This window comes from Phyllobates terribilis, unplaced genomic scaffold (genome assembly GCF_046119375.1).
Source record: "Phyllobates terribilis strain yellow unplaced genomic scaffold, ASM4611937v1 Scaffold_1__5_contigs__length_1240528914, whole genome shotgun sequence".
Taxonomy (NCBI): domain Eukaryota; kingdom Metazoa; phylum Chordata; class Amphibia; order Anura; family Dendrobatidae; genus Phyllobates; species Phyllobates terribilis.
Genome location: NW_027362761.1, coordinates 315,759,548 through 315,781,362, shown reverse-complemented (window position 1 = coordinate 315,781,362; position 21,815 = coordinate 315,759,548). Strand labels below are relative to the sequence as shown.

Here is a 21,815-nt window from a genome sequence, read left to right as displayed (position 1 = left end):
TGACATATCATGAAGTCACCTCAAAGCAGATGTTTTCTCCCTCCTTGTCACAATCCAGCCACAAGACTATGTAGTCACATCCACGTCCTTCCACCTGAGTAACATGACAGAAATATATTATTTCTTATGCTTTTTAAAAAGGTACTGTCTGGCCATGTAAAGAAATGTTTTCTTCTTACAACAAAATATCTTACTCACTTGGTGGCGCTGCTCCAAAAAGAACCAATTAATAACTGATCGATATGGTCATTATTGTCTATACATATAAAGACAATCTCTGCAACAAAATATTGATCTTAAGCCCCCCATAGACTTTGGAGAGCTGTTGGATGAACAATGGTTTAGCAAGCAGCTATTTTGCCTGACTCTCCCATACACAGGAGTGCTCGCTCGGCTGAGTGCGCCTGTGTTCCCTATGCGAGAGCCGCAGCCAGACATCTCTGGTGATGGCTTATTTCTAGAAACAAAAGTATCACCAGTCTGAAATCGGACATGCTGGATCCTTAACTTCTCAGACAATCATCTTTTGGGGAACCCAATTCACATTAGCCTGTGGGCCAAATCCATCAATATTGGCATGTTTGGACGACGTTAATCTAATGTGTACAGGAGCCTTAAGTGTTACATTTCACTTCCATGCAGATAACAAATGTACATTTTTTTAAGGTTAAAAACAAACTTCAATTGTGAAAGAAAAATGTAAGTCATAGAAATACATTTGGGGCCCGGTGCATCATAACTTTCATGGCAGAATTCTGGCATAAAAACTTTGGAATATCGCAAAATTTAGGTGCAACTTGGAGTGGCGCCAAAATTTTGCGACTCTTAAGTGTTCTCACGCCAGTTTCTCCCAGCTCTGACAAAACGGACAGAGCTGTGGCAGGAGGGGGACATGGCGACCACTACTTGTCAAATTCATGACGAGAGGTGGTGGTTCGCTAAGCCACAAATCTTGATCCAGAGGTTGGAGTAGGAGCTGTGGCAAGGTGCACACTGAGGTGTACACCACTTGTCCGAAACTCCTGATTCCAGTAAGCCCACTCATGAAGACTGGGGGTCTTGATGCATCGGTCCCTTGATGTCAGTATTTAATTACATGTAGATTGTTTGAGATCAGGACACTTAATAAATGTATGTTACTTCTAGTCATTCTATCTAAGTATTTATGTATACCTTTATAGAAAGTGTCATTATCTAGGAACTAAATATAACTAATAATAGGGAATGGTTTCTAATTAAAAATATACAATACTCACCTTCTAATTCCCCCTTAATTCACTAGCGCTGGCGCAGTGATAGTCTCCGCCAGTCTCTGCACACTTTGGCTGCAGTGATTACATGCAGGACATCCATCTGACCAGTGCAGTAGATCACTGGCTTCAGCGCACACAGCTCCACATGCAGATTTCATATATGTATGGATTTTACTTATTGCAATGAATAAACTCAGTGGCATCTCCGCAGCAGACAGGGCATGCAGTAGTTTCTGCCCAGGATCCGCTGTGAGTGAATTCAATTTGCCAATCGCTAACAGTCTACTGTGATTTGTTACAGAACTTCCATAGTAAAAATATAATGTGTGAACTCATCAGTAGGTATCCAAAAAGAATCACTCCTTATGGGCATCTTCTAAATATTTTTGTCTTATGCCAGTGGCACTTTAACCTGTTCTCAATGATAAAATAAATGTTGGTAGAAGTGGCTGATTGTGAATCCTTTGGCTTCTCTGCTGACGCTATATATGTTACAAGTGATGAATGACAGATAGCATTTACCCACCTGTAAGAACTTCACCATGCTGAGCTTAGGATTGGCTTCCTTCTTCTCTGTGGGTGCCTTGCTGAACAACTCTCCTGGGTCCACTTTATCCCAGTTGTTATATTTTCCTGAAACAACACGCCTATCATAGATATACAATGCTAAATGAGCAAGACACATGAACCCTTTAACAGGTCACAAAGCTAGGGATGAGACTTTCTATAGTGCTACTGATTGAGAGACAGCTGCAGTCCATAGGATGGCACACGGCATATTCCGGAACACTACAAATAGTCCATTCCTCAAGACTGATTCATCAAGACAAATGTGTCCCCTGGTCCAGCTCACTGACTAGAATACAAATCTGGTATAATTTGTGATCTAAATTAAAATCAATTCGTAGGGTCTTTTCTCCTCCCGTAAAGATTGGCAAAGCTGGAGTAAAGCCGACAAACGTCCTAAGTTTTTTATTTATGGTGTTTTGCAATAGGCTTATATCGGTTTTCTGCCACAAATTGATGAATAGGGCCCTTCGTGTAGCCCAGGCCTAAAACTCTGAAAAAGTCTGGGACAAGTGACTTATTGCTGTCAGGTACCAATTTCAGTGAGTGTAATATGAGCATTATTATTATGAGCAAAGTTCTGCACCCATATACAGACGCAGGTTCCAGCCTGATGACAGGAACTGACAACATCGAAAAACGTGGCGGTCTGCTCAAGACTTGTGCCTGTATTATTCCTGTCTGAAATTGGCCTTAGGCATTTTTTGTGGCATTTTTGGTGCTTATACGCACAGATGAAATGAAATATAAACAGTGGATTCTGTCTTTTTTTCCAAACTACAGCACTCTCTACGGATGCAGGCTTTTTCAGACATGTTCCCAATGGCTTCTCGATAGGACAGGGAAACATCTGAAAAAAATAACACTTCCCCATCCAATAAATATTGAGAATATCTGCAGATGGGGCAAACACAGAAACAAGGCAAGAAAACCCAATCTATTAGATCTATTTCCATGATTTTAATATAATGCGGACTATACATTGTTATTCTAGCGCTGCCTCCAAACAGCACATTAACCAATCAGTTTGCATAGCTCACAGACATTTTATTTTGGAAATAGTTTCTTATCCATTAGCATAGAGAAACGGTTTTTCCAGCAGAGGGTGCTGCCACACATTAGATCTCTACACCTCACAAATTGCGACTTGCTGCCTCTTTCTCTCCGCAGACATGCAACACGTGGCTGAGAAACCTGCCCTTCCTTTTTTATTAAGACCTCATGTAGGGCCCTGCTACATGCTGAGCTACCTCATTAAACCTCTTCCTGTGCTTCCTGCACTTAGACTACACAGAGATGCATGGGAAGCACGGCAGAGAAGTAATTGCTTCTGAACCATACTTGCTGCTCAACTAGAAAAATAGCTGTGGTCACACTACAATTAATGCAGGGAAAGTGCTTAGATTACACTTTTATTTTATAATGTGAGATGCAAGGACGTATGCTAATGGTTTCATGGTTTGTTTTGTTTAAACCATTATGTCAACCAGGATAATAGATGGAGGAAATTTGTTAACATTTTGTAAGATGTTGGCACGGCCGTGCAGTACAAATGAGTGTAGGAACCCCGGCTCCCACTGTGGACAGGCAGCCAGACATTTACACCTTATTCTGCAGGCCAAACCAAATGAGCTACACCAATTTAAGAGGCACCCTCCATATAATGCGGGTGCAGGTCTGGAAATTAGAAGAGCTAGCTGCTGATCTGATGTATGAGAAAACTGCTGTTGGAGAATTTGAGGTCACAGTAGGTTATAGGAAAATGAAAGGGGCGTTTATTGCACAAAAAAAAAAAAAAAAAGAAGCATGCTTCAAAATATCACATACTGTCAATTTAAGTCTCTGTTCACACTTAAATTTAGTTATTTTTATTTTCTAACACGTTTCTACTACTCTCTGTTGGAGAGAATATTTTAGCCAGCTGTCACTTCCAGAAAAGCTATTTACCTGCAGAAATAGGAATAATCTTTAAACCCAGAAATAACATGGAGTAAATAGTCCATTGTAAAGTATAACAAAGTTTATTGAAAATATAAAAATAGGCATACACATAAATAGACAAAAATAGAGACAAAGTCAGTAGTTAGGTTCTGGTGTATAAGGACATGCTTACCCACTACAAGTCATGGGTGGGAAGAGAAAAACCTGGGAAATAAACCCCACGTAAAGTGCCAGTGCCTAGATAGATAATGGTGCCCCCATTATGCATCCTAACTCATACACCAAAGGAGCCAATATGATTTAAAGTGCTTGAGTGCAAAGTATATCATAATGGCGTCTCATCGGTAAGTATAAAATGAGGATCCTTGTACTATAGTAACAGATGCATACAGTGGAGGAAAACATCATATCCAAGTTTCTCTCTTACCCATATTTCCCATGTGGAGTAGCACGTCACCCACGTTTCCTCGGGGGGCTGTTATATATTGTGTGCTTAGGCCATCTTTAAATAAGGCTCACACCACTGTTTTCTAAGCGGCGCATGCATAGTGATGCCCGCCATGGTGTTCGCATTGCCTCCGGCATCACCTATGATGCAGAGGATCAGGGGAAATCCCCAGTGACATCACTTCCCCGCCCGCGTCAGAGAGAACTAAAAATATAGTTATGATGATAATTTTTCTACCTAGCCCTGATCCATAATGGAGTCTTGTTAGTGCGCATGCCTGGGATGTGATGATGCACAGAACATTGCCGACAGGCGGGGAAGTGACGTAACAGGGGATTTTCCCTGACCCGCTTCGTCATAGGTGATGCCGGAAGCAATGTGAACACTGTGGCGGCCATCACCACTCATGCATCGCTTAGAAAACAGAGACGCCATTCCCCCCCGAGGAAACCCACGCGAAACGCGCGTTGGGGCTGGTGACATGCTACTGTGGGATATATGGGTAAGAGAGAAACTTGGATATGATGTTTTCCTCCATTGCATGCATCTGCTAATATAGTACAAGGATCCTCATTTTCTACTTACCTATGAGACGCTATTATGATACTCTTTGCACTCAGGCAATTTAAATCATATTGGCTCCTTTGGTGTATAAGTTAGGATGCATAATGGGGGCACCATTATCTAGCTAGGCACTGGCACTTTACGTGGGGTTTATTTCTCAGGTTTTTCGCTTCCCACCCATAACTTTTAGTGGGTAAGAATGTCTGTATACACTTGAGTCTAACTACTGACTCTGTCTCTATTTTTATCTATTTATGTGTATGCCTATTTTTATATTTTCAATAAATTTTGTTATACTTTACAATGGACTATTTACTCCATGTTGATTTTGGGTTTAAACTTTAATTGAGGAGTGTCCGGACTACTATTTGGGCCCGTAGACAAGAAGGCATAGGGTCCCTTTTTTCACCACGTTTATGTTCTGCTGATATTGTTTTCAGACATAGGAATAATCTGCAGGTAAATAGTGTTAAAATTACATTAAGCTGCCTTACTGGAGTAGAAGGGAGAAAATAACTTCTATTCCCCCTGCAGCAGCTCGCTTACAAGCATTGGGGCAGTGCAAGGGGCTTTTACCACTCACTATACATTGGGCACATTGTAATCACTCCCCTGTCTGCGGTAACTCGGTCACCGCACGCTTTCAGGATTTTCTGCTATTGACGGTGAGAGCGGGCAGTCACATTACCACAAGTCTTCAATTTGCATATATCTGGTCACATTCAGACCAGTTGTGCTTCATTTGTATTGAGCAAGGCCGACCACCCATTCTAACCGACAATAACTGAGAATCCTGGCAGAATTATTTTAGTTCTTTATTTTTCTGTTTCCACCGGAAAAAAATTCAGTTTATTTTTCAATTTTATCTTTATTTTAACACATAATTTTGTGACTTTAAAGCGAATCAGTCTCCCCAAACTATTTATATGCTCATGTACCTCATTCACAGACCAGTCCAGTAATACCTTTACATAGTCAGTCCATTACTCCATTACTGAGAGATCAGCATTTGAATTGATATGTAAATGGATTTTTGTAGACCTGAAGCCTCTGTCACACCAGCTCTGTTCCCAGCCTTGCACCGCCTCCTGCTGCTTTTCTGAAGTCATACAGCATAGAGGATGTCAGGTAAGTAGGACGAGGCGACGCTGGACGGGAAATAGAGCTGAAGTGACAGACGCTTCAGATCTACCATAACCATTTACATATTATTTCAAACTCTGATTTCTCAGTAACAGAGGAACAGACTGGCCATGTAAAGGTATTGCTGGACCTGTGTTTATTAGAGCTGCATGCACATATTATTAGTTTGGAGTGTGAAATCTGCTGACAGATTACCTTTAAAGGTTGAAAAAGTTCTGAAATGATTCTTCTTGGTATGATTTTTTTTACATGACAAAAACCTGCTATTTTAACAGGGGTGTGTAGACTTTTTATATATTTATAAATTTATTTATATAATATATTTTATATACTGTATTTGCTTTCCCACCTCTTTTGGGGTTATATTGTTAAATTTAATATTTGAGTGCAATCCCGAACCTTATTGTGGAGGATCAGTATACGGGTTAATTAATTTTTCTTACTAATCTATAAAACAGATGTCAAATTTATCTTTATTTTAACACATAATTTTGTGGCACTTACTAATATATAAGTATTTCAGATTCTATACCTTTGTTAAATGCGGCCCACTTCTTAGTGGAGCCTTCCTCGCAGACGTAATAGCAGACTGTTAATTGATGGATCCATCAGCCTCCTCCAATTAAGAAGCAGCTTTCCCAAGTGTAGCATATTAGGAGGAGGCTATGGACAGGTCTGGTCACATGCTCCTCTATTAGTGGCCATTTTGAGAGGTATAATGCTGTGCAATCTAGGAGGAAAATACTCTTACAAAGCAGGGAGCGATTCACAAAGGAGGAGAACCTGAAATACTTATATATTATTAGGTGTCGCAAAATCATGTCCTTGAAACATTTGTTAAAATAAAGAGAGGTTGGACAACCCCATTAACTCCTTAAGGACCGGGTGATTTTTAGTTTTTTGAGCTTTGGTGTTTTCCTCCCCTTATTCCAAGAGCCATAACTTTTTTATTTTTCTGTCGACATAGCCGTGTGTTGGCTTGTTTTTTTGCAGGATGGGTTGTACTTTTGAATGGTACCATCCATTTTATCATGTGATGTATTGGAAAGTGGGAAAAAAATTTCAAGTCTGGCGAAATAGCAAAAAAAGGGTAATTCCACAATTGATTTTTTTTTTTTTAAATTGCACCGTTCATTTTACGATAAAAATGACCTGGCAATATGATTCTCCAGGTCAGTACGATTAAGGCGATACCAAACATGCATAGTTTTTATTTTACTTAGATTGTAATACAGATACAGAGCTGTGTGAGAGCTTGTTTTTTTGCGCCCATGTTTTTATTGACATCATTTTGGGGTCGATACGATGTTTTGATCGCCTCTTATTACATTTTTTTCTGTTGTTGTTGTGGCCGAAAAAAAAGCAATTCTGCCGTTTTGATTTTTTTCCTCGATATTCCATTTACCGATTGTGTTAATTTATTTTATATTTTGATAGAATGTACTTTTATGAACGCAGCAATATCAAAATGTGTATTTTTTAAATAATTGTTTTTGTTTCTTAGTTTGCAATGGGGCAAAAGGGAGGTGATTTGAATGTATATATTTTTTTCATATTTTTTTTTTTTTACTGTATTTGTTAGTCCCCTTAGGGAACTTAAACCTGTGACTGTCTGATCGCTTGTACTACACACAGCAATAGCATAGTATAGCTATGTATTATGTATAGCAAAAATCACTGTCTCCTATCAAAAATCATGGTCTCCTACGGGCTGGCTTTCACATGAGTACCATCATGACAGGCACAGGGGTCTTCAGCAGACCCCTGGCTGTCATGGCAACCCATCGGAACTCCGCGATAACGTCACAGGCGAGCTGATGGGCACATACAACAGCACAACTCTCTGCAGGCAGCACTTTACAGGTTAACAGCCGCAGGCAGAGCGCCACTCCATCCGTGGCTGTTACAGGAAGATGATGGCTGGATAACACAGCCATCATCTGCCAGGAAAGATGCGCTTTCGCCTTGTGAGCCCGCATCAAAGGCAGTGAGACAACATATGATGTACGCTGTACGTCATATGTCATTAAGGGGTTAAGCAAGCTTATTAACATGTAATTAAATATGAAAGCCAACATACCAATAAAGTCCAAGCTCATGACATGGCCACAGACAGAAGTCATCTTGAATCGTACAATCTGTCCCATGAAAGATCCTGTATACTCGTGTACAGAGCATGCTCCATTAAAGCCTTTCCGGGAGGTGGCACTACCTAAATAGAAAGGACAAACCTGTTTACGGAATTTAGAAATCTATATTAAAAATGAAAGACATTCAAGGTTATGATGAAAGCATTCATTAGCTGCGCAAAAATGTAGCGACTTTTGGCATTATCACGCCTGTTGAATCAGCCCTGCTGAAATGAGTTGAGAAAGGGAAGAGCCGTGGTGGAACAGGGGCATGACCGTGCCCTCTCCGCAAATTCTTCAAAACTGACTGCATTTTGTATACCAGAAATGATACTCTAGTCCCTGATGGGAATAACAATTCTTGCGCAGCGCACTGAGGCATGTAAGACTGGAGTGGTGCGACCATGCCCCATATATCCAAGTAAAAAAATGATCCTATGTGTGCAGAGAAATACCAGTTATACTGCACATATCCGATCCATTTATGATCACAAGACTCACCATACTATGACCCTGCATTGCATAAAAGAAACAAGTGAAAGTAAGAAGTTTGTCAATTTACTTTGCCAATGTGGAAGAGACCACCAGCAAACATGCCCATGCCTTAAAACACAGGGATCTGTAGCAAAATAAAGAAATTAATAAGACTGGAAAACTCTAAATGAAAAAAAAAAGAAAATGGTGGAGCCCTTCACTTCCACAGCGTGGTACATTCTGGAAGATCTTGGGGATAGCCTAGGTCCATTACGCCTGGATTGAGGGGGGGGGGGGGGAGAGTGGAATAGAGGGATCATTTGGTGAAGGTCTATAATACTAACATAGGTGGTCTAATCTAACAAAATGACTTCAATAAATCAGAGTATCAGCTGGATTGCATGTTAATTAAACTGATGTAAGTTACATTGTTATTAAGTTCTTATATTACATTGTTTTGCTTTACCAATCAAATATTTAAGAACTATCTCTTTATACCCTGTCTGCGTACAGGTATCTGATTATCACCTTAATCTGGCATGTTTTTGTTTCTTTTTGAAAAAGTTCATAAAAATTATATATTAAAAAAAAAAAACTGGAAAACTCTACGATACCTAACCACACCACGACAGCATTCAGCACTGTGATGCATCTGCGTGGTGTGGCTTGGCCAGTGTAGAGCCTTGCAATCTTATATGTACATGTATCTTAGATGTCCAGCTACAGAATGAAATAGCTCATGAGTCCAAGTGCATTCAGTCTCTGCAAACTCCGCTTGACTGACAGCTGCAGCTTGTACTCAGCAGTGTGAGATCTCAGCAGCAGGAGGGAGTAGGGACACTGAATAGCTGTCCAGTAGGCTAGTTTGGAGGAGACTTAGTTAAACTTTTACAAAGGATTATACTGCCATTCAGACATGGATTTTCAAAGTAAATACAGCAGCCTTATCTGGTCTAAAAGATCTATTTAGTAATGTATGTAGTTTGTGTTGTGAAATCTAGTGACAGATCGGCTTTGCCATTGCATGGTGAGTTAAGTAATGGTTACAACTGGATATACAATCCCTGGCAAAAATTATGGAATCACCGGGCTCGAGGGTGTTCATTCAGTTGTTTAATGTTGTTGTAAAAAAGCAGATCACAGACATGGCACAAAACTGAAGTAATTTCAAATGGCAACTTTAGGGCTTTAAGAAACACTAAAAGAAATCAAGATAAAAAATGTGGTACTCAGTAAGGGTAATTTTTTTCAGACCAAGCAGAGGGAAAAAATTATGGAATCACTCAATTCTGAGGAAAAAATTATGGAATCATGAAAAACAAACACACAAAAGAACACTCCAATACATCACTAGTATTTTGTTGCACCACCTCTTGCTTTAATAATAGCTTGCAGTCTCTGAGGCATGGACTTAATGAGTGACAAACCGTACTCTTCATCAATCTGGCTCCAACTTTCTCTGATTGCTGTTGCCAGATCAGCTTTGCAGGTTGGAGCCTAGTCATGGACCATTTTCTTCAACTTCTACTAAAGATTTTCAATTGGATTGAGATCCGCACTATTAGCAGGCCATGACATAGACCTTATGTGTCTTCTTTCAAGGAATGTTTTCACAGTTTTTGCTCTATGGCAGGATGCATTATCATCTTGAAAAATTATGTCATCATCCCCAAACATCCTTTCAATTGATGGGATAAGAAAACTGTCCAAAATATCAAGGTAAACTTGGGCATTTATTGAAGATGTAATGACAGCCATCTCCCCAGTGCCTTTACCTGACATGCAGCCCCATATCATCAAGGACTGTGGAAATTTGCATGTTCTCTTCATGCAGTCATCTTTATAAATCTCATTGGAACGGCACCAAACAAAAGTTCCAGCATCATCACCTTGCCCATGCAGATTCGCGATTCATCACTGAATATGACTTTCATCCAGTCATCCACAGTCCACGATTGCTTTTCCTTAGTCCATTGTAACCTTGTTTTTTTCTGTTTAGGTGTTAATGATGGCTGTTGTATAGCTTTTCAGTATGTAAATCTCATTTCCTTTAGGCGGTTTCTTACAGTTCGGTCACAGACATTGACTCCAGTTTCCTCCCATTCGTTCCTCATATGTTTTGTTATGCATTTCCTGTTTTGGAGACATATTGCTTTAAGTTTCCGATCTTGAAGCTTTGATGTCTTCCTTGGTCTACCAGTATGTTTGCCTTTAACAACCATCCCATGTTGTTTGTATTTGGTCCAGATTTTAGACACAGCTGATTGTGAACAACCAACATCTTTTGCAACATTGCGTCATGATTTACCTTCTTTTAAGAGTTTGATAATCCTCTCCTTTGTTTCAATTGACATCTCTCCTGTTGGAGCCATGATTCATGTCAGTCCACTTGGTGCAACAGCTCTCCAAGGTGTGATCACTCCTTTTTAGATGCAGACTAACGAGCAGGTCTAATTTGATGCAGGTGTTAGTTTTGGAAATGAAAATTTACAGGGTGATTCCATAATTTTTTTCCTCAGAATTGAGTGATTCCATACTTTTTTCCCTCTGCTTGGTCTGAAAAAAATTACCCTTACTGAGTACATTTTTTTTCTTGATTTCTTTTAGTGTTTCTTAAAGCCATAAAGTTGCCATTTGAAATGAATTTAGTTTTGTGTCATGTCTGTGATCTGCTTTTTTTCAACAACATTAAACAACTGAATGAACATCCTCCGAGCCCGGTGATTCCATAATTTTTGCCAGGGGTTGTAATATGTACACTTTAGATATCATTTTAGTTAGTAGATGATTCTGTGGTATTTTATTGCACATTTAACATCTTTGCACAAGTTTCCACAATATTTGTAAGTGTATACAATTGACAGCACAGTGGCTCAGTGGTTAGCACTGGGGTCCTGGATTCAAATCCCACCAAGGACAACATCTGCAAGGAGTTTGTATATTCTCCCCGTGTTTGCGTGAGTTTCCTCCGGCTTCTCCGGTTTCCTCCCACACTCCAAAGACATACTGATAGGGAATCTAGATTGTGAGCCCTAATGTCTGTAAAGAGCTATGGATATTAATGGAGCTATATAAGTGATTAAATAAATACTTTACCGATGTATAATTTATTATTTTATTGTTTAATGCTTTTGTATAAAATATAGGATGTGTTTGTCAATGTGCTAGAAAAATGCTCCATAGTGTTGGGCTGATCACTGAATACAGGTAAACTTTCTTTCATTGTCTTTTTTCTATGGGCACTGAGCCGGGAGTCCTGGGAGGATTTGCACCCATTGTTCTCTAGTGCTTTGCTGCTTTTGTCTTCTTATTTATCTATTGCTCTTAAGTTTATTTGGGCATTTCATGCATAGGATGCACAAAGTGTTAAGAGTGTAAGCTCTCAGTATCAGGTTCTAGTCTGGTGCACTCGCAGTCCCTATAGATAAAGGCTTTTTCTCACAAGATAGTCAGCACCTCATTTAAAGCCTTCAAGGAATGTTTAGGGAGGGGAGAGGAGTTGCTGACCATGTCTGAGAGAGCAATTCTTCAGAGCAAACATACAAGGGTTTAGCCTGGGCAAATTGAAATACTATAACAAGGTTACTCAAAACAGTGATGTTGCTACATGTGCAAAAATAGAAAGGTGAAATGTTTTTTTTACAAGGTATTTTTTCAATGGCAGACTAAATGCAGGACCAAATTCCTTGCAGTTCTTTCTTTCCAGGCCTCAACAGTAAATGCTGCACAGCTTCTAAAACAACAGTTTAACAATGTTAGGGCCTGAAGCCATTTTTTTCTCCCTATGGGTGACACAAGAGAAAAATAATTTTAATTTGTCTATTTTTTTTTTAGACACAACCGAGATTTTAATATAGCACCAAAACGTATCCAGCATATTTTTTACTTAGTTTTATATAGTGGGCCATGGAAAAAAGGCAGGAAAAATACAAATTTTGTTCTTTTTTTCCCTTTCGTAACTCAAAATTTAACCAATTGTATGGAATAAAATAATCCCTGCAGTCTCCCATTTACACTAATACTAAATGATGTATCCCAAACAACATTATCACAATACTACTCCAAACAAAGGTCCTTTTCCGAGTGAACCTTCAGTCTCTAGGTTGTATGTGCAATGCAGAAATAGGTGTAATATAATTTTATATTGATGCATAATTGTATGCGTCCATTTTGTTTGTGTAATATGTATCCAGGTCACCCAGAATGGTTGAGAAGAGTGGTTAACGTTTTATTTCGCAGGATTTTTTAATTGATTTTTTTAGTCATTCTTTTTCATGACTTCTTTAGTTTCACTGAATTATTATATTTAGTTTACTCTTGGATTTTCCCTAGAGCTGGAGGACACTAAAATGACATGATCTGTTTTATTCCAGCATTTCTCTATAGCAGATAATAGTGATCTAACGTCTGCCAGTCACGGTGGTGATTCCTGTTGGAGTTGGCATCGCAATATGAAGGGTTTCCATTGTAATGGCCCCATGCAGGCAGGAAGGTTCCAGCACCCAGGTCCCATTGCAGAACACAACACCCATTTTCAGTGCAGTGCCAAGTAGCTTTTGTGACAGTAAACAGATCATTTTATCTTCCAGTCACTTCAGAGGATTGAGCCGACACAGTATTAACCCAACGTGTTTAACTACAGAGCGCTATACAACATGATCATCCATTAAAGAGGACCACATGTATTTTCATTCTCGCTGCATAGGGCAGATAGAACATAAGCATTTGCATTGTAGAGATGAGGCCAAAGATTCACATTACTCTGACCTGGTTGCTGCCTTGGTACTCTGTGGCAACAGTGTGAACTTGTCTGAATGTCGGCATCCTGGGTGATCCTTGTCATTGATAGGCCCCCATGATGTCATGGCCAGGATTCTGGCATTTGAATGCTGGAAGGAAAATCACACTGCCCTGGTCCGACTGCCATGGAGTAGCAAAAAGTGAACTGGGGTAGTGCAAATCTTTTTACTTATCGCTAATGCACTGTGTAGGGGTTAAGAATCATAATGGAAGATGCTGACATATCCATCTTAGCTAAACAGGACTATTAAAGATGACAAACTAATTACATTGTTATCAGTTTCAATCCGCAATAGCAGAAAATCTTTTTCCTATACATCGTTATAGAACAGAAAATGAGAATACATCTCTGTTGACACTGCATAACATTGGATCAAGAAATGCAAATGATGGTACAAGTAAGACTTCACGCTGAAACGCGTAGGTCTAGTATCTACTTCTTTTTTGTGTGACCTGACTACTCAATGGAGTTTTGTAATTGAATATAGTAAATTCGAAGTTTTACTGCCACACAGCTTCTTTTTGCTGGATGTCTACTCTACTTGTCTGCATTTCCCAGAGGTACTCTAGCGCTGGTCTGTGCGATGTTCTCCTGCTATGGCCATATACATATATATATATGTTTGGTGGGCTGACCCTCTCCTTCTCATTTATTGGAGACCAAAAAGCATGGGCACTATAGTCATACCATTACAACAACGGCTATTAGTTTCGGGTCCTATGTAATCATACTATGCTCTCCCAATATCATAACTACAAATGTTCTTCATCTACGCGTAGATGAAAGATAAGGAAAGACAGATCCGATTTAAAGAATTATTCATTTACCCAACTACATGTATATCTAACATGCTCACAAAAAAAATATTTTCTTAGGATAAACTATTTCAACAATGTTTTCTTTTTTTACCTTTGGAAAGGATTTTGGCAATAGACTGAGCCAGGGAAGGCTTTTCTGCTACCATAAGCACAGTCTTCATTCTGAAACAGAGGCAGCAGCTTCCCCACCTTTATGGATAGTTTGGTTTATTTGATATCCAAATGTCTATAGGAATGAAACATATAAAAATGAGAAATCCAGTAAGTATAACGGAAGACACGTTAGTTCATAAATATAACTTCCACCACTAACAATAGTCTTTTAGATATCTTGTGTAATGAATATCAAAGCTGCTTTACTCTATAAAGGGTACTTGTAGTGTTGGACAAGGGAGCTAAGGGTCCACAAGTAACACTGACCCTGGGGGCCCACTATTCAATTATATGCAAAAATGACATTACCCTCTTTCACAAATATACTTATGCTTCTGTATAGTAATTAAAGGGATTGTTCGGTATATTGATGGCTTAATCCTTAGGATAGGTCATTAATACCTGATTGGTGAAGGTGCGACATCTGGCACCCCCACTGATCAGCTATTCCCAGTGCTGGCAGTGGCAGGGTGTAATCAGTTGCGGAGTTGCACAGCACAGCTCCATCAACTGCACAGTGGCCATGACCAGAAACTGCACATCTGCCCCCTATTCAAATGAATGAATAAGGGTGGGATGTGTAGTACTCCGCTGTGGCTATTATACATTTGATGGAGTTGTGCTGTTCCGCTCTGCAACTAAACATATCTGGCCGCCACCAGCACAGGGAACAACTGATCATCATGGGTGCCAGGTATCGCACCCAACCCATTTGGTATTAATGACCACCCCTTAAACTGGGTAGTTTGATGAACAAATGATAAGATAGTGGTTTGGTCTGTACATAGTGAATCAAATGTATTGTACCAAACATAGTTCATGCTGGAGGGGTGGGGGCTGAATCCTGTACAGGGGCCTACTGAGGGATTCGCCTCTTCCCCTGGGGACCAGTCTGAGTCTGGGTACTTGATTGGCAGGATATGACAATCATTGATTGAAAGTGCATCATCTACATATTAGACTATCACCCCATCTGGCTATTCTTGCTCACTGCCCTTCAGGCATTTAATATTTTGCTGATCTGAACCAGTGCTGATTGCATGCCCTTACTGACATCATCAAGGGGCTTTTCTCCTAGCAGGGTCAGTCTGACAACTTTCCTGCCTGGCAGGAGTAGGTGTGATGTAATGTCAGCAACTTGGAATAAGAAGGGAAGTAAGAGGACTGAGGAAGTGAAGAGTGGATGGCTCTGCCTAGCAGGGTGGAGGGGTGGGATGGTTGCTCTGACTACTATAAAAAGTAACGGTCCATTGCATCTATCTGAGAAAGAAGGGTATGAACCATAACTACTAGGGAAGTAAGGCAGAAGAACTGCTGTGTCTAGGGGGAAGAGGGTGAGGACGGTACCGGCTAAGGAAGCGTGACCCACCTCTGACTACTGGGGATTAGATAGTAAGGAACACAATGCTTACTATTAGAAGATATGAACTATTGTTCTACCATACTAAGGGGAGCTTCAATCTGACAATTGAAGGAGGAGAGGGGGACCTCAAGTGACAAGTAGGGCTAAACAAGTAAAATAAGTAGTGTTACCGATGGTGAAACATTTTCGGAGAGTAAAGAGACATCTGCTACTAATGTGTTTAGCTCATATCATAGAGGATAGCCTGGACAATACAGTCCTGTATAGTGTGTTCTTGCAATCATATTCCCTGGTGATTCCCTCATTTCCTACATGTAGTTACCTTGTACTGGTTGTGTTTGGTATTGGCAATCATTTGAAGAATTTTACAGGAATACACAGGTCCAGCTTTGTGCAATACATTTAGGGCAGCAATGTGGGGGCCTTCTGTGGATTATGGGTTCCTGTATCTAGCAGGAGGAAAAAGGGGGCAGCTGTGACTTCCAGAGAAATAAGTGTCTACTTCTCAGTATTGATCAAGGCTATAGCTTCAGTGTTTTGGCATCAAAAATTCACATTGTTTTTGCGCAAACATTTGAGACTTTTCAGATTTTACGCCACTTTTAAAAATTGTGTAAGAAATTGGACAAGAATTTGTCCGCTCAGCCAAAATGTGAATGATGCAGCTAATCAGTGGTGGCTAAGGGAACGCAGCGCTGATCAGTGGAGTATGGAGGACCAATGGTATATTGCTAGGCTATGCCACTATTTTCTGAAAATTGGCGTTGGACCTCTGGATCCCCCACCAAGATTGAGAATGAAGAGGATGCAGTGCCAGCATAGCATTGGATCTCTTCTAAATATTTCCAGCACTAATATTTCTAGCCCCCATCAAGTGACTGTTGTGGTTGACAGTTACTTGAGTAACTGAATAGCATGGAGATGCACAATGCGGTCAAAAAATGACACTACACATCTCCTTAAGTCACAGGATTGGTCGTGGTCTCAGCGTCTGCCCCACACTAATCATAATGTAAAGGTAAAGAAGTAAAAAGCCTTCAATAGGGCTAAGCTGCAGTAGCAGCCATAACTGAATGTATGGAAATGTGCGCCACTGTGCCTGCATACAAGAAGAAGTTGCAGTACTTATTGACCCGGGAGATTGAAAATGACTGGCTTATCCTAAGGTCAGGCCATCCATTTGTGTTCCAGTAAAAAATCAATCACTAAACAAACCAAATGAAAGAGTCACCAGGAAGATACATATTTTTAATAAATAATATTTTAGGTGTATTGGAACAATACAAAAAAGGTTGTAAAGTTGGATATTACATGTCGTATATTGAATGTGTAGAGTGTTTGAAGCATTTGTCACTCATAAAAAAGGATGACCTCTCATAGGACAGGTCATCAATATTGGATCAGTGGGAATTTGTTATCTGGCACCCCCACCAATCTCATGTTATCAGATGGAAGGGAGCTGCAAAGCACCACTCTATTCAGTGTGTAGCAGCTGCTGCTGCTGGGTATAAAGAATATGTGCTGTTGTGCAGCACCTGGCAGTGGCCACCACACACTGGATGGGGCTGTGTTTTTGCAGCTCCATTTCTTGTGTTTACATCCGGCAGCCACATGATTGATGGGGGCGCCACTTTCACAGACCCCCACCGATCCAATAATGCTGACCTACCCAGTGGATAGGTCATCAAGTTGTTGTGAATCGCCCCGATTTAATAGGGTTGTCTCATTTTCCGCAGAACACCACTCCCCAATCTACCTAGTTGATTGACAGTTTGGACCAGCATGTGTTGTGGCACCACTGGCCCAATTGTGTGCTCTCCGATACTTCTAAATGAGGCAGCTTTGTATCAGCAGCATCAGAGGAACTGAAGCTTACTGGATGGGGAGCTAAGAGTGTGCACCAGCGAGCTCAGCTAACTTTATTGCAGTGAATTCAAACTCTATCAGAAAAAGAAATTCCTGTGGTTTCTTAAAAATATATAAATTCTCAATCCCATCTTCATTAAAACTTCACATCGGTGGAGTGTCAGTACATGTTGATGTGTATAGACCGCCTGTCTGATTTAATAGTAGCATGTACTGCCACTCTACTGATGTGAATTCTTAATGGAGATGAAATAAAGAATTAAAAATATTTTTATAAAACCACAGGCGGCACTTACTCACATAGAAATTATACTCATGGGAGCTAGTGAGTTGGCTGTGGATTTCTTGGTCTATACAATGGACAGCAAACATTAAAGGGGTTGTCCACTTTAAGAAAAATGGGCCCCAAACTGTGCAAAGTACATAAAATAAACTCAGCAGATAGTCAACCTCCTCGGGTCCACCGCTGCTCCGTGTTTTAACTATAGCAGTGACATCACGCCAGCAGCATCATTGATCTAGCCATTCAGTGAGCTCAGCGTCGCGTGCCATCAACCTAAGTGCTGGAGCAATGAGCTCAGTGACCTGCTATAGTGATGAAGAAAGAGAAAAAGAAGTAAGCAAAAAAAAGGGGATCACCTTCAAATATTAAATGAATAAATATTTATTAACACATAACCAAATGGACATGCACATAAAAACAAGTGAAAAGCTATGTAGTTGAAACGGACAAAAAAGCATTTAATAAAGCTTAAGTCCACCCTAAATGTCAAATTTATACAAAAAGCCTACCAACAACCATGTGTGACATACAGTGCTGGCCACACATTCAGTGGTGATACACGTGGGGTCTGTAGCCCTTTCTGCCTCCTTGATTTTCATACAGGTGGCCTCCACATCTTTATTATTTGATCCTTTAGTTGTGCTGGTAATATGCTTATATTTATTTTTTCAGATTTTTGCACATATTCTAATGACATTCTCTTTTTATTTGTGCAACTGTATTTGTTCTAATGCTTTACATTGTCACTTATTAAGTTTATATCCGTGTATTGTGTCTATTTGATTCAGATGTTTAGTATTTTGTTGCTCTGCATTTTTTTTCCATACACCAGCACTGTATTTCATTCAGTCTGACATGGTTATTGGCAGGCTTTCTGTATAAATGTTGCATTTAGGCTGAGTGCCCACGATGCATTCTTCAAGCGTTTATGCTGCGGAATTTCCGCAGCATAAACGCTTCAAAAACGCATGGTAATCCGCCCCCCATGGTCCCCAATGACAAGCCGCACTGTCAATGCCCATGCTGCGGATTTTTCCGCAGCGTTTATGCTGCGCTCAAAAATCTGCAGCACGTCCATTAATTTTGCGGAAGCGCGGCGTAATCGCCGCCATTGACTTGCATAATCCGTGTCAGTACATTTGTACTCACGGATTATATGCGTTTCAATGTGCGGATGGTACCCAAGTCTGGAGGAGAGGAGACTCTCATCCAGACCTGGGTACCATTGTACCTGTAAAAAAAAGAATAAAATAAAAAAAAAAAGATTATATTCACCTTCCGATGGCCCCCGGTCTCCTTCCCTGTGCTTGCTGGCAGGACTGAAGGACCTGCAGTGACGTCACAGTCATGTGACCGCAGGCCCTTCAGTGCAGTGTACCGCGATCAGCTGGCAGCCAGGAACGAGCGCAGCTACACACGCCGGGCCATCGGAAGGTAAGTATCAAGGTTTATTTTTTTATTTTTAAACATTCTTACGGTCACACTATATAAATCCATGCTGTTTGCATGGATTTATATAGTGTGACCTAGTTGTCAAGCACTTTCCAAGTGATGCTAAAATCGCCTGGAAAGTGCTTGTCAATCCGCATGCAGAAACGCATGTGAATAAGCTTCAAATCCGCATGTATTTGGCAGGGAAACCGCATGCACAATCTGCATGTGTTTTTTCTGCCAGGGAGATGCAGAAATGCTGCAGAAATTTTCTGCTTCATTTCTGAATCGTGGGCACATAGCCTTAGGGTGTACTTAAGCTTTATCAAGTGCTTTTTACTTGTTTTTATGTCCATGTCCGTTTGCTTACGTGTTAATAAATATTTATTCATTTAATATTTGCAGGTGATCCCGTTTTTTGCAGAATTCTTTTTCTCTACATGGTTATTCATAGTATGTACAGAGTGATCCCTTTTTACCTAGTGGTGTCCTCCATTTTTGTTTGATTCTGCTATAGCAATGACGCGCATGGTTGACGTTACATCACCACTGTAGAAAAACACATGGACCGGGGCAGCGGGGTGGAGCTAGCACTGGACCCAGGGAGGGTGAGTACCTGCTGAGTTTATTATTTTATGCACTCTGCACAGTCTGGGGCTCGATTTCCTGAAAGTGGACAACCCCTTTAATTCCACTTGTGCAGATGAGCCTGTTACACTATGAAATGTGGATCGGAAAGAGCTTGTACGTCCGATGCATGTTCAGCCACTGCTGATAGGAGGTAGTGATGGCTGGTTACCTAGGCAACGAGAAGTAAACAATTAAAAATCCCTCTGATCTTGAGATCTTTAACAACAAATAGATGTCCATGCTTCTAGTTCTTACAAGAACTTGTACCCATGGGATGCCCCTGCAGTGCGGCTTTCCTGGCTGCTAGTTGATGAACCTGCGGCTTTTCCCCATGTGTGCATTGTCCTCACATCACACAGTGCGGTATGAGAAAACAATGGCCGGGGTCTGTCGGAGACCCCTGAATTACCAGCACATGAATACACCGGCGCCTCCGCGCACTGGGAGCCGGAGCAGAGCCTTCTTGTGGGCACGCACGGAGTGTAGCTACCGAGCCGCAGCGATAGCGCACCCGGCTCGTACACACGGCGCTCTCTTACTTATGTTTTCCTCACTTGCGTCTTCCCCTCACACATCACACACTTCACACAGCGGCGCTGATATCTCGCAGCAAAGCCGGGAAAGTCTTCAGTGACAAGGGCGCCGCCATGTTGGGATGACGTCACTTCCGGGGCCGTACATCCGGGTGCTGGTGGCTGCACCTGAGCAGTCCACGTAGCAGAGAGTTGTCAGAGTGTTTGGCAGCAGGCAGCTCAGCGCCTCAGGGTGGCACAGCAGGCAGCCCCATGCCCCTCCAGCTCTGGCGGGTAGTACAGGGATATCCAGCTCAGAGTGCCGCACAGCTGGCACACAACTCGGAGTTTCTCCCCACTGTTATTATTAAGGTCAGGCCCCACTATCAGTGTTCAGTCAGGAGTGGGAGCCAAAACCAGGAGTGGGTGATAAATGCAGAATTGGTGACTTGTTTCTATTATACCTTTTCTCTGATTGTTCCTCACCTGGTTTTGTCTCCCACTCCTGAGAAAAAATACTGACCGAATACTGATAGTGGGGCCGTGACCCAAGTATAATAAATGTCACCATTTTCTGGCTTTTACGATAATAATGATTATATTTCTATAGCACCAACATATTCTGCAGTGCTGTACAATTCAGCAGGGACATGTACGGACTATGACATATGGCCGTCTCCAGTTTTTTTTTTCTTGCTACAATCGCAGGTTTATAACAATGTTTTTTTCACCACAACGTGACCGCAGTGTGTGAACCAGCATGGAAACCGGGAAGAAAATGTGTGTGCGGGGGGGGGGGGGGGGGGAGAAGGAACGCCTAGGAGGTGATGTTTTTAGGAAGAAACTGCCCAGGACATCAAAGAGATTAACAAAACCAGCAAAGAAAATTTTTTACTGAGTTTCATATTTTCCTAAAGATTCACAGTCATTGGTTGTTGGTAAAAACATGCAAAAATGCAGCATTTTCTTTTATAAAAACCACAAGGTGGGAGCTCAGCTTTCATCTTCCAAACTGCAGCAGACGTGTAAAATGTGGTGTCTGGTTGTCACAGTAAATAAGGAGACTTCTCTAAGACATCAAACGTCTTGGAGAAGTTTGGTCTCAGAAGAAAAGTCTGCAGGCTCTCTATGTGACAGCTGAATCGTGACAGTGTGCAAGGTGCATAGTGCCACGAGTTCTCTGTGCTCCCGTGTGGGTGGACACTCACTTGACCACATGCATACAATTTGCATACTTGCGCTCACGTGTTGACTAGACTCCTGCATTTCTCTTAATTCTCTCGTATTGAGAGAAGCCGGGTAAGACTAGTTGTCACGTGACCGCAAGTATGCAAATCATACATGTGGTCACATGAGGCTTTCACAATTTGGCAGTCGCAGTGACTGCAGACTTTTCTTCTTGGGGTATGTTTTTTCTGCCTGAAAAAGTGTTCAATAGT

At 41.0% G+C, this 21,815-nt stretch overlaps 1 protein-coding gene across 2 annotated transcripts in view; it reads right to left on the bottom strand.

Moving 5' to 3' along the window:
- Positions 1–20,570, bottom strand: part of TOP3B (DNA topoisomerase III beta) — a 68,169-nt gene extending 47,599 nt beyond the window's left edge. The window contains exons 1-5 of one of the 2 annotated variants that reach the window (XM_073675097.1): positions 20,404–20,570; positions 14,230–14,364; positions 7,997–8,128; positions 1,780–1,886; positions 20–94 (exon numbers count right to left, since the gene is read on the bottom strand). In XM_073675097.1, coding sequence (XP_073531198.1) covers positions 20–94; positions 1,780–1,886; positions 7,997–8,128; positions 14,230–14,299 — 384 coding nt within the window. In that variant the 5' untranslated portion in view covers positions 14,300–14,364; positions 20,404–20,570. The remainder of the gene's footprint in view (positions 1–19; positions 95–1,779; positions 1,887–7,996; positions 8,129–14,229; positions 14,365–20,403) is intronic. The other variant, XM_073675109.1, reaches the window with a different exon arrangement.
- Between the last annotated feature and the right edge of the window lie 1,245 nt (positions 20,571–21,815).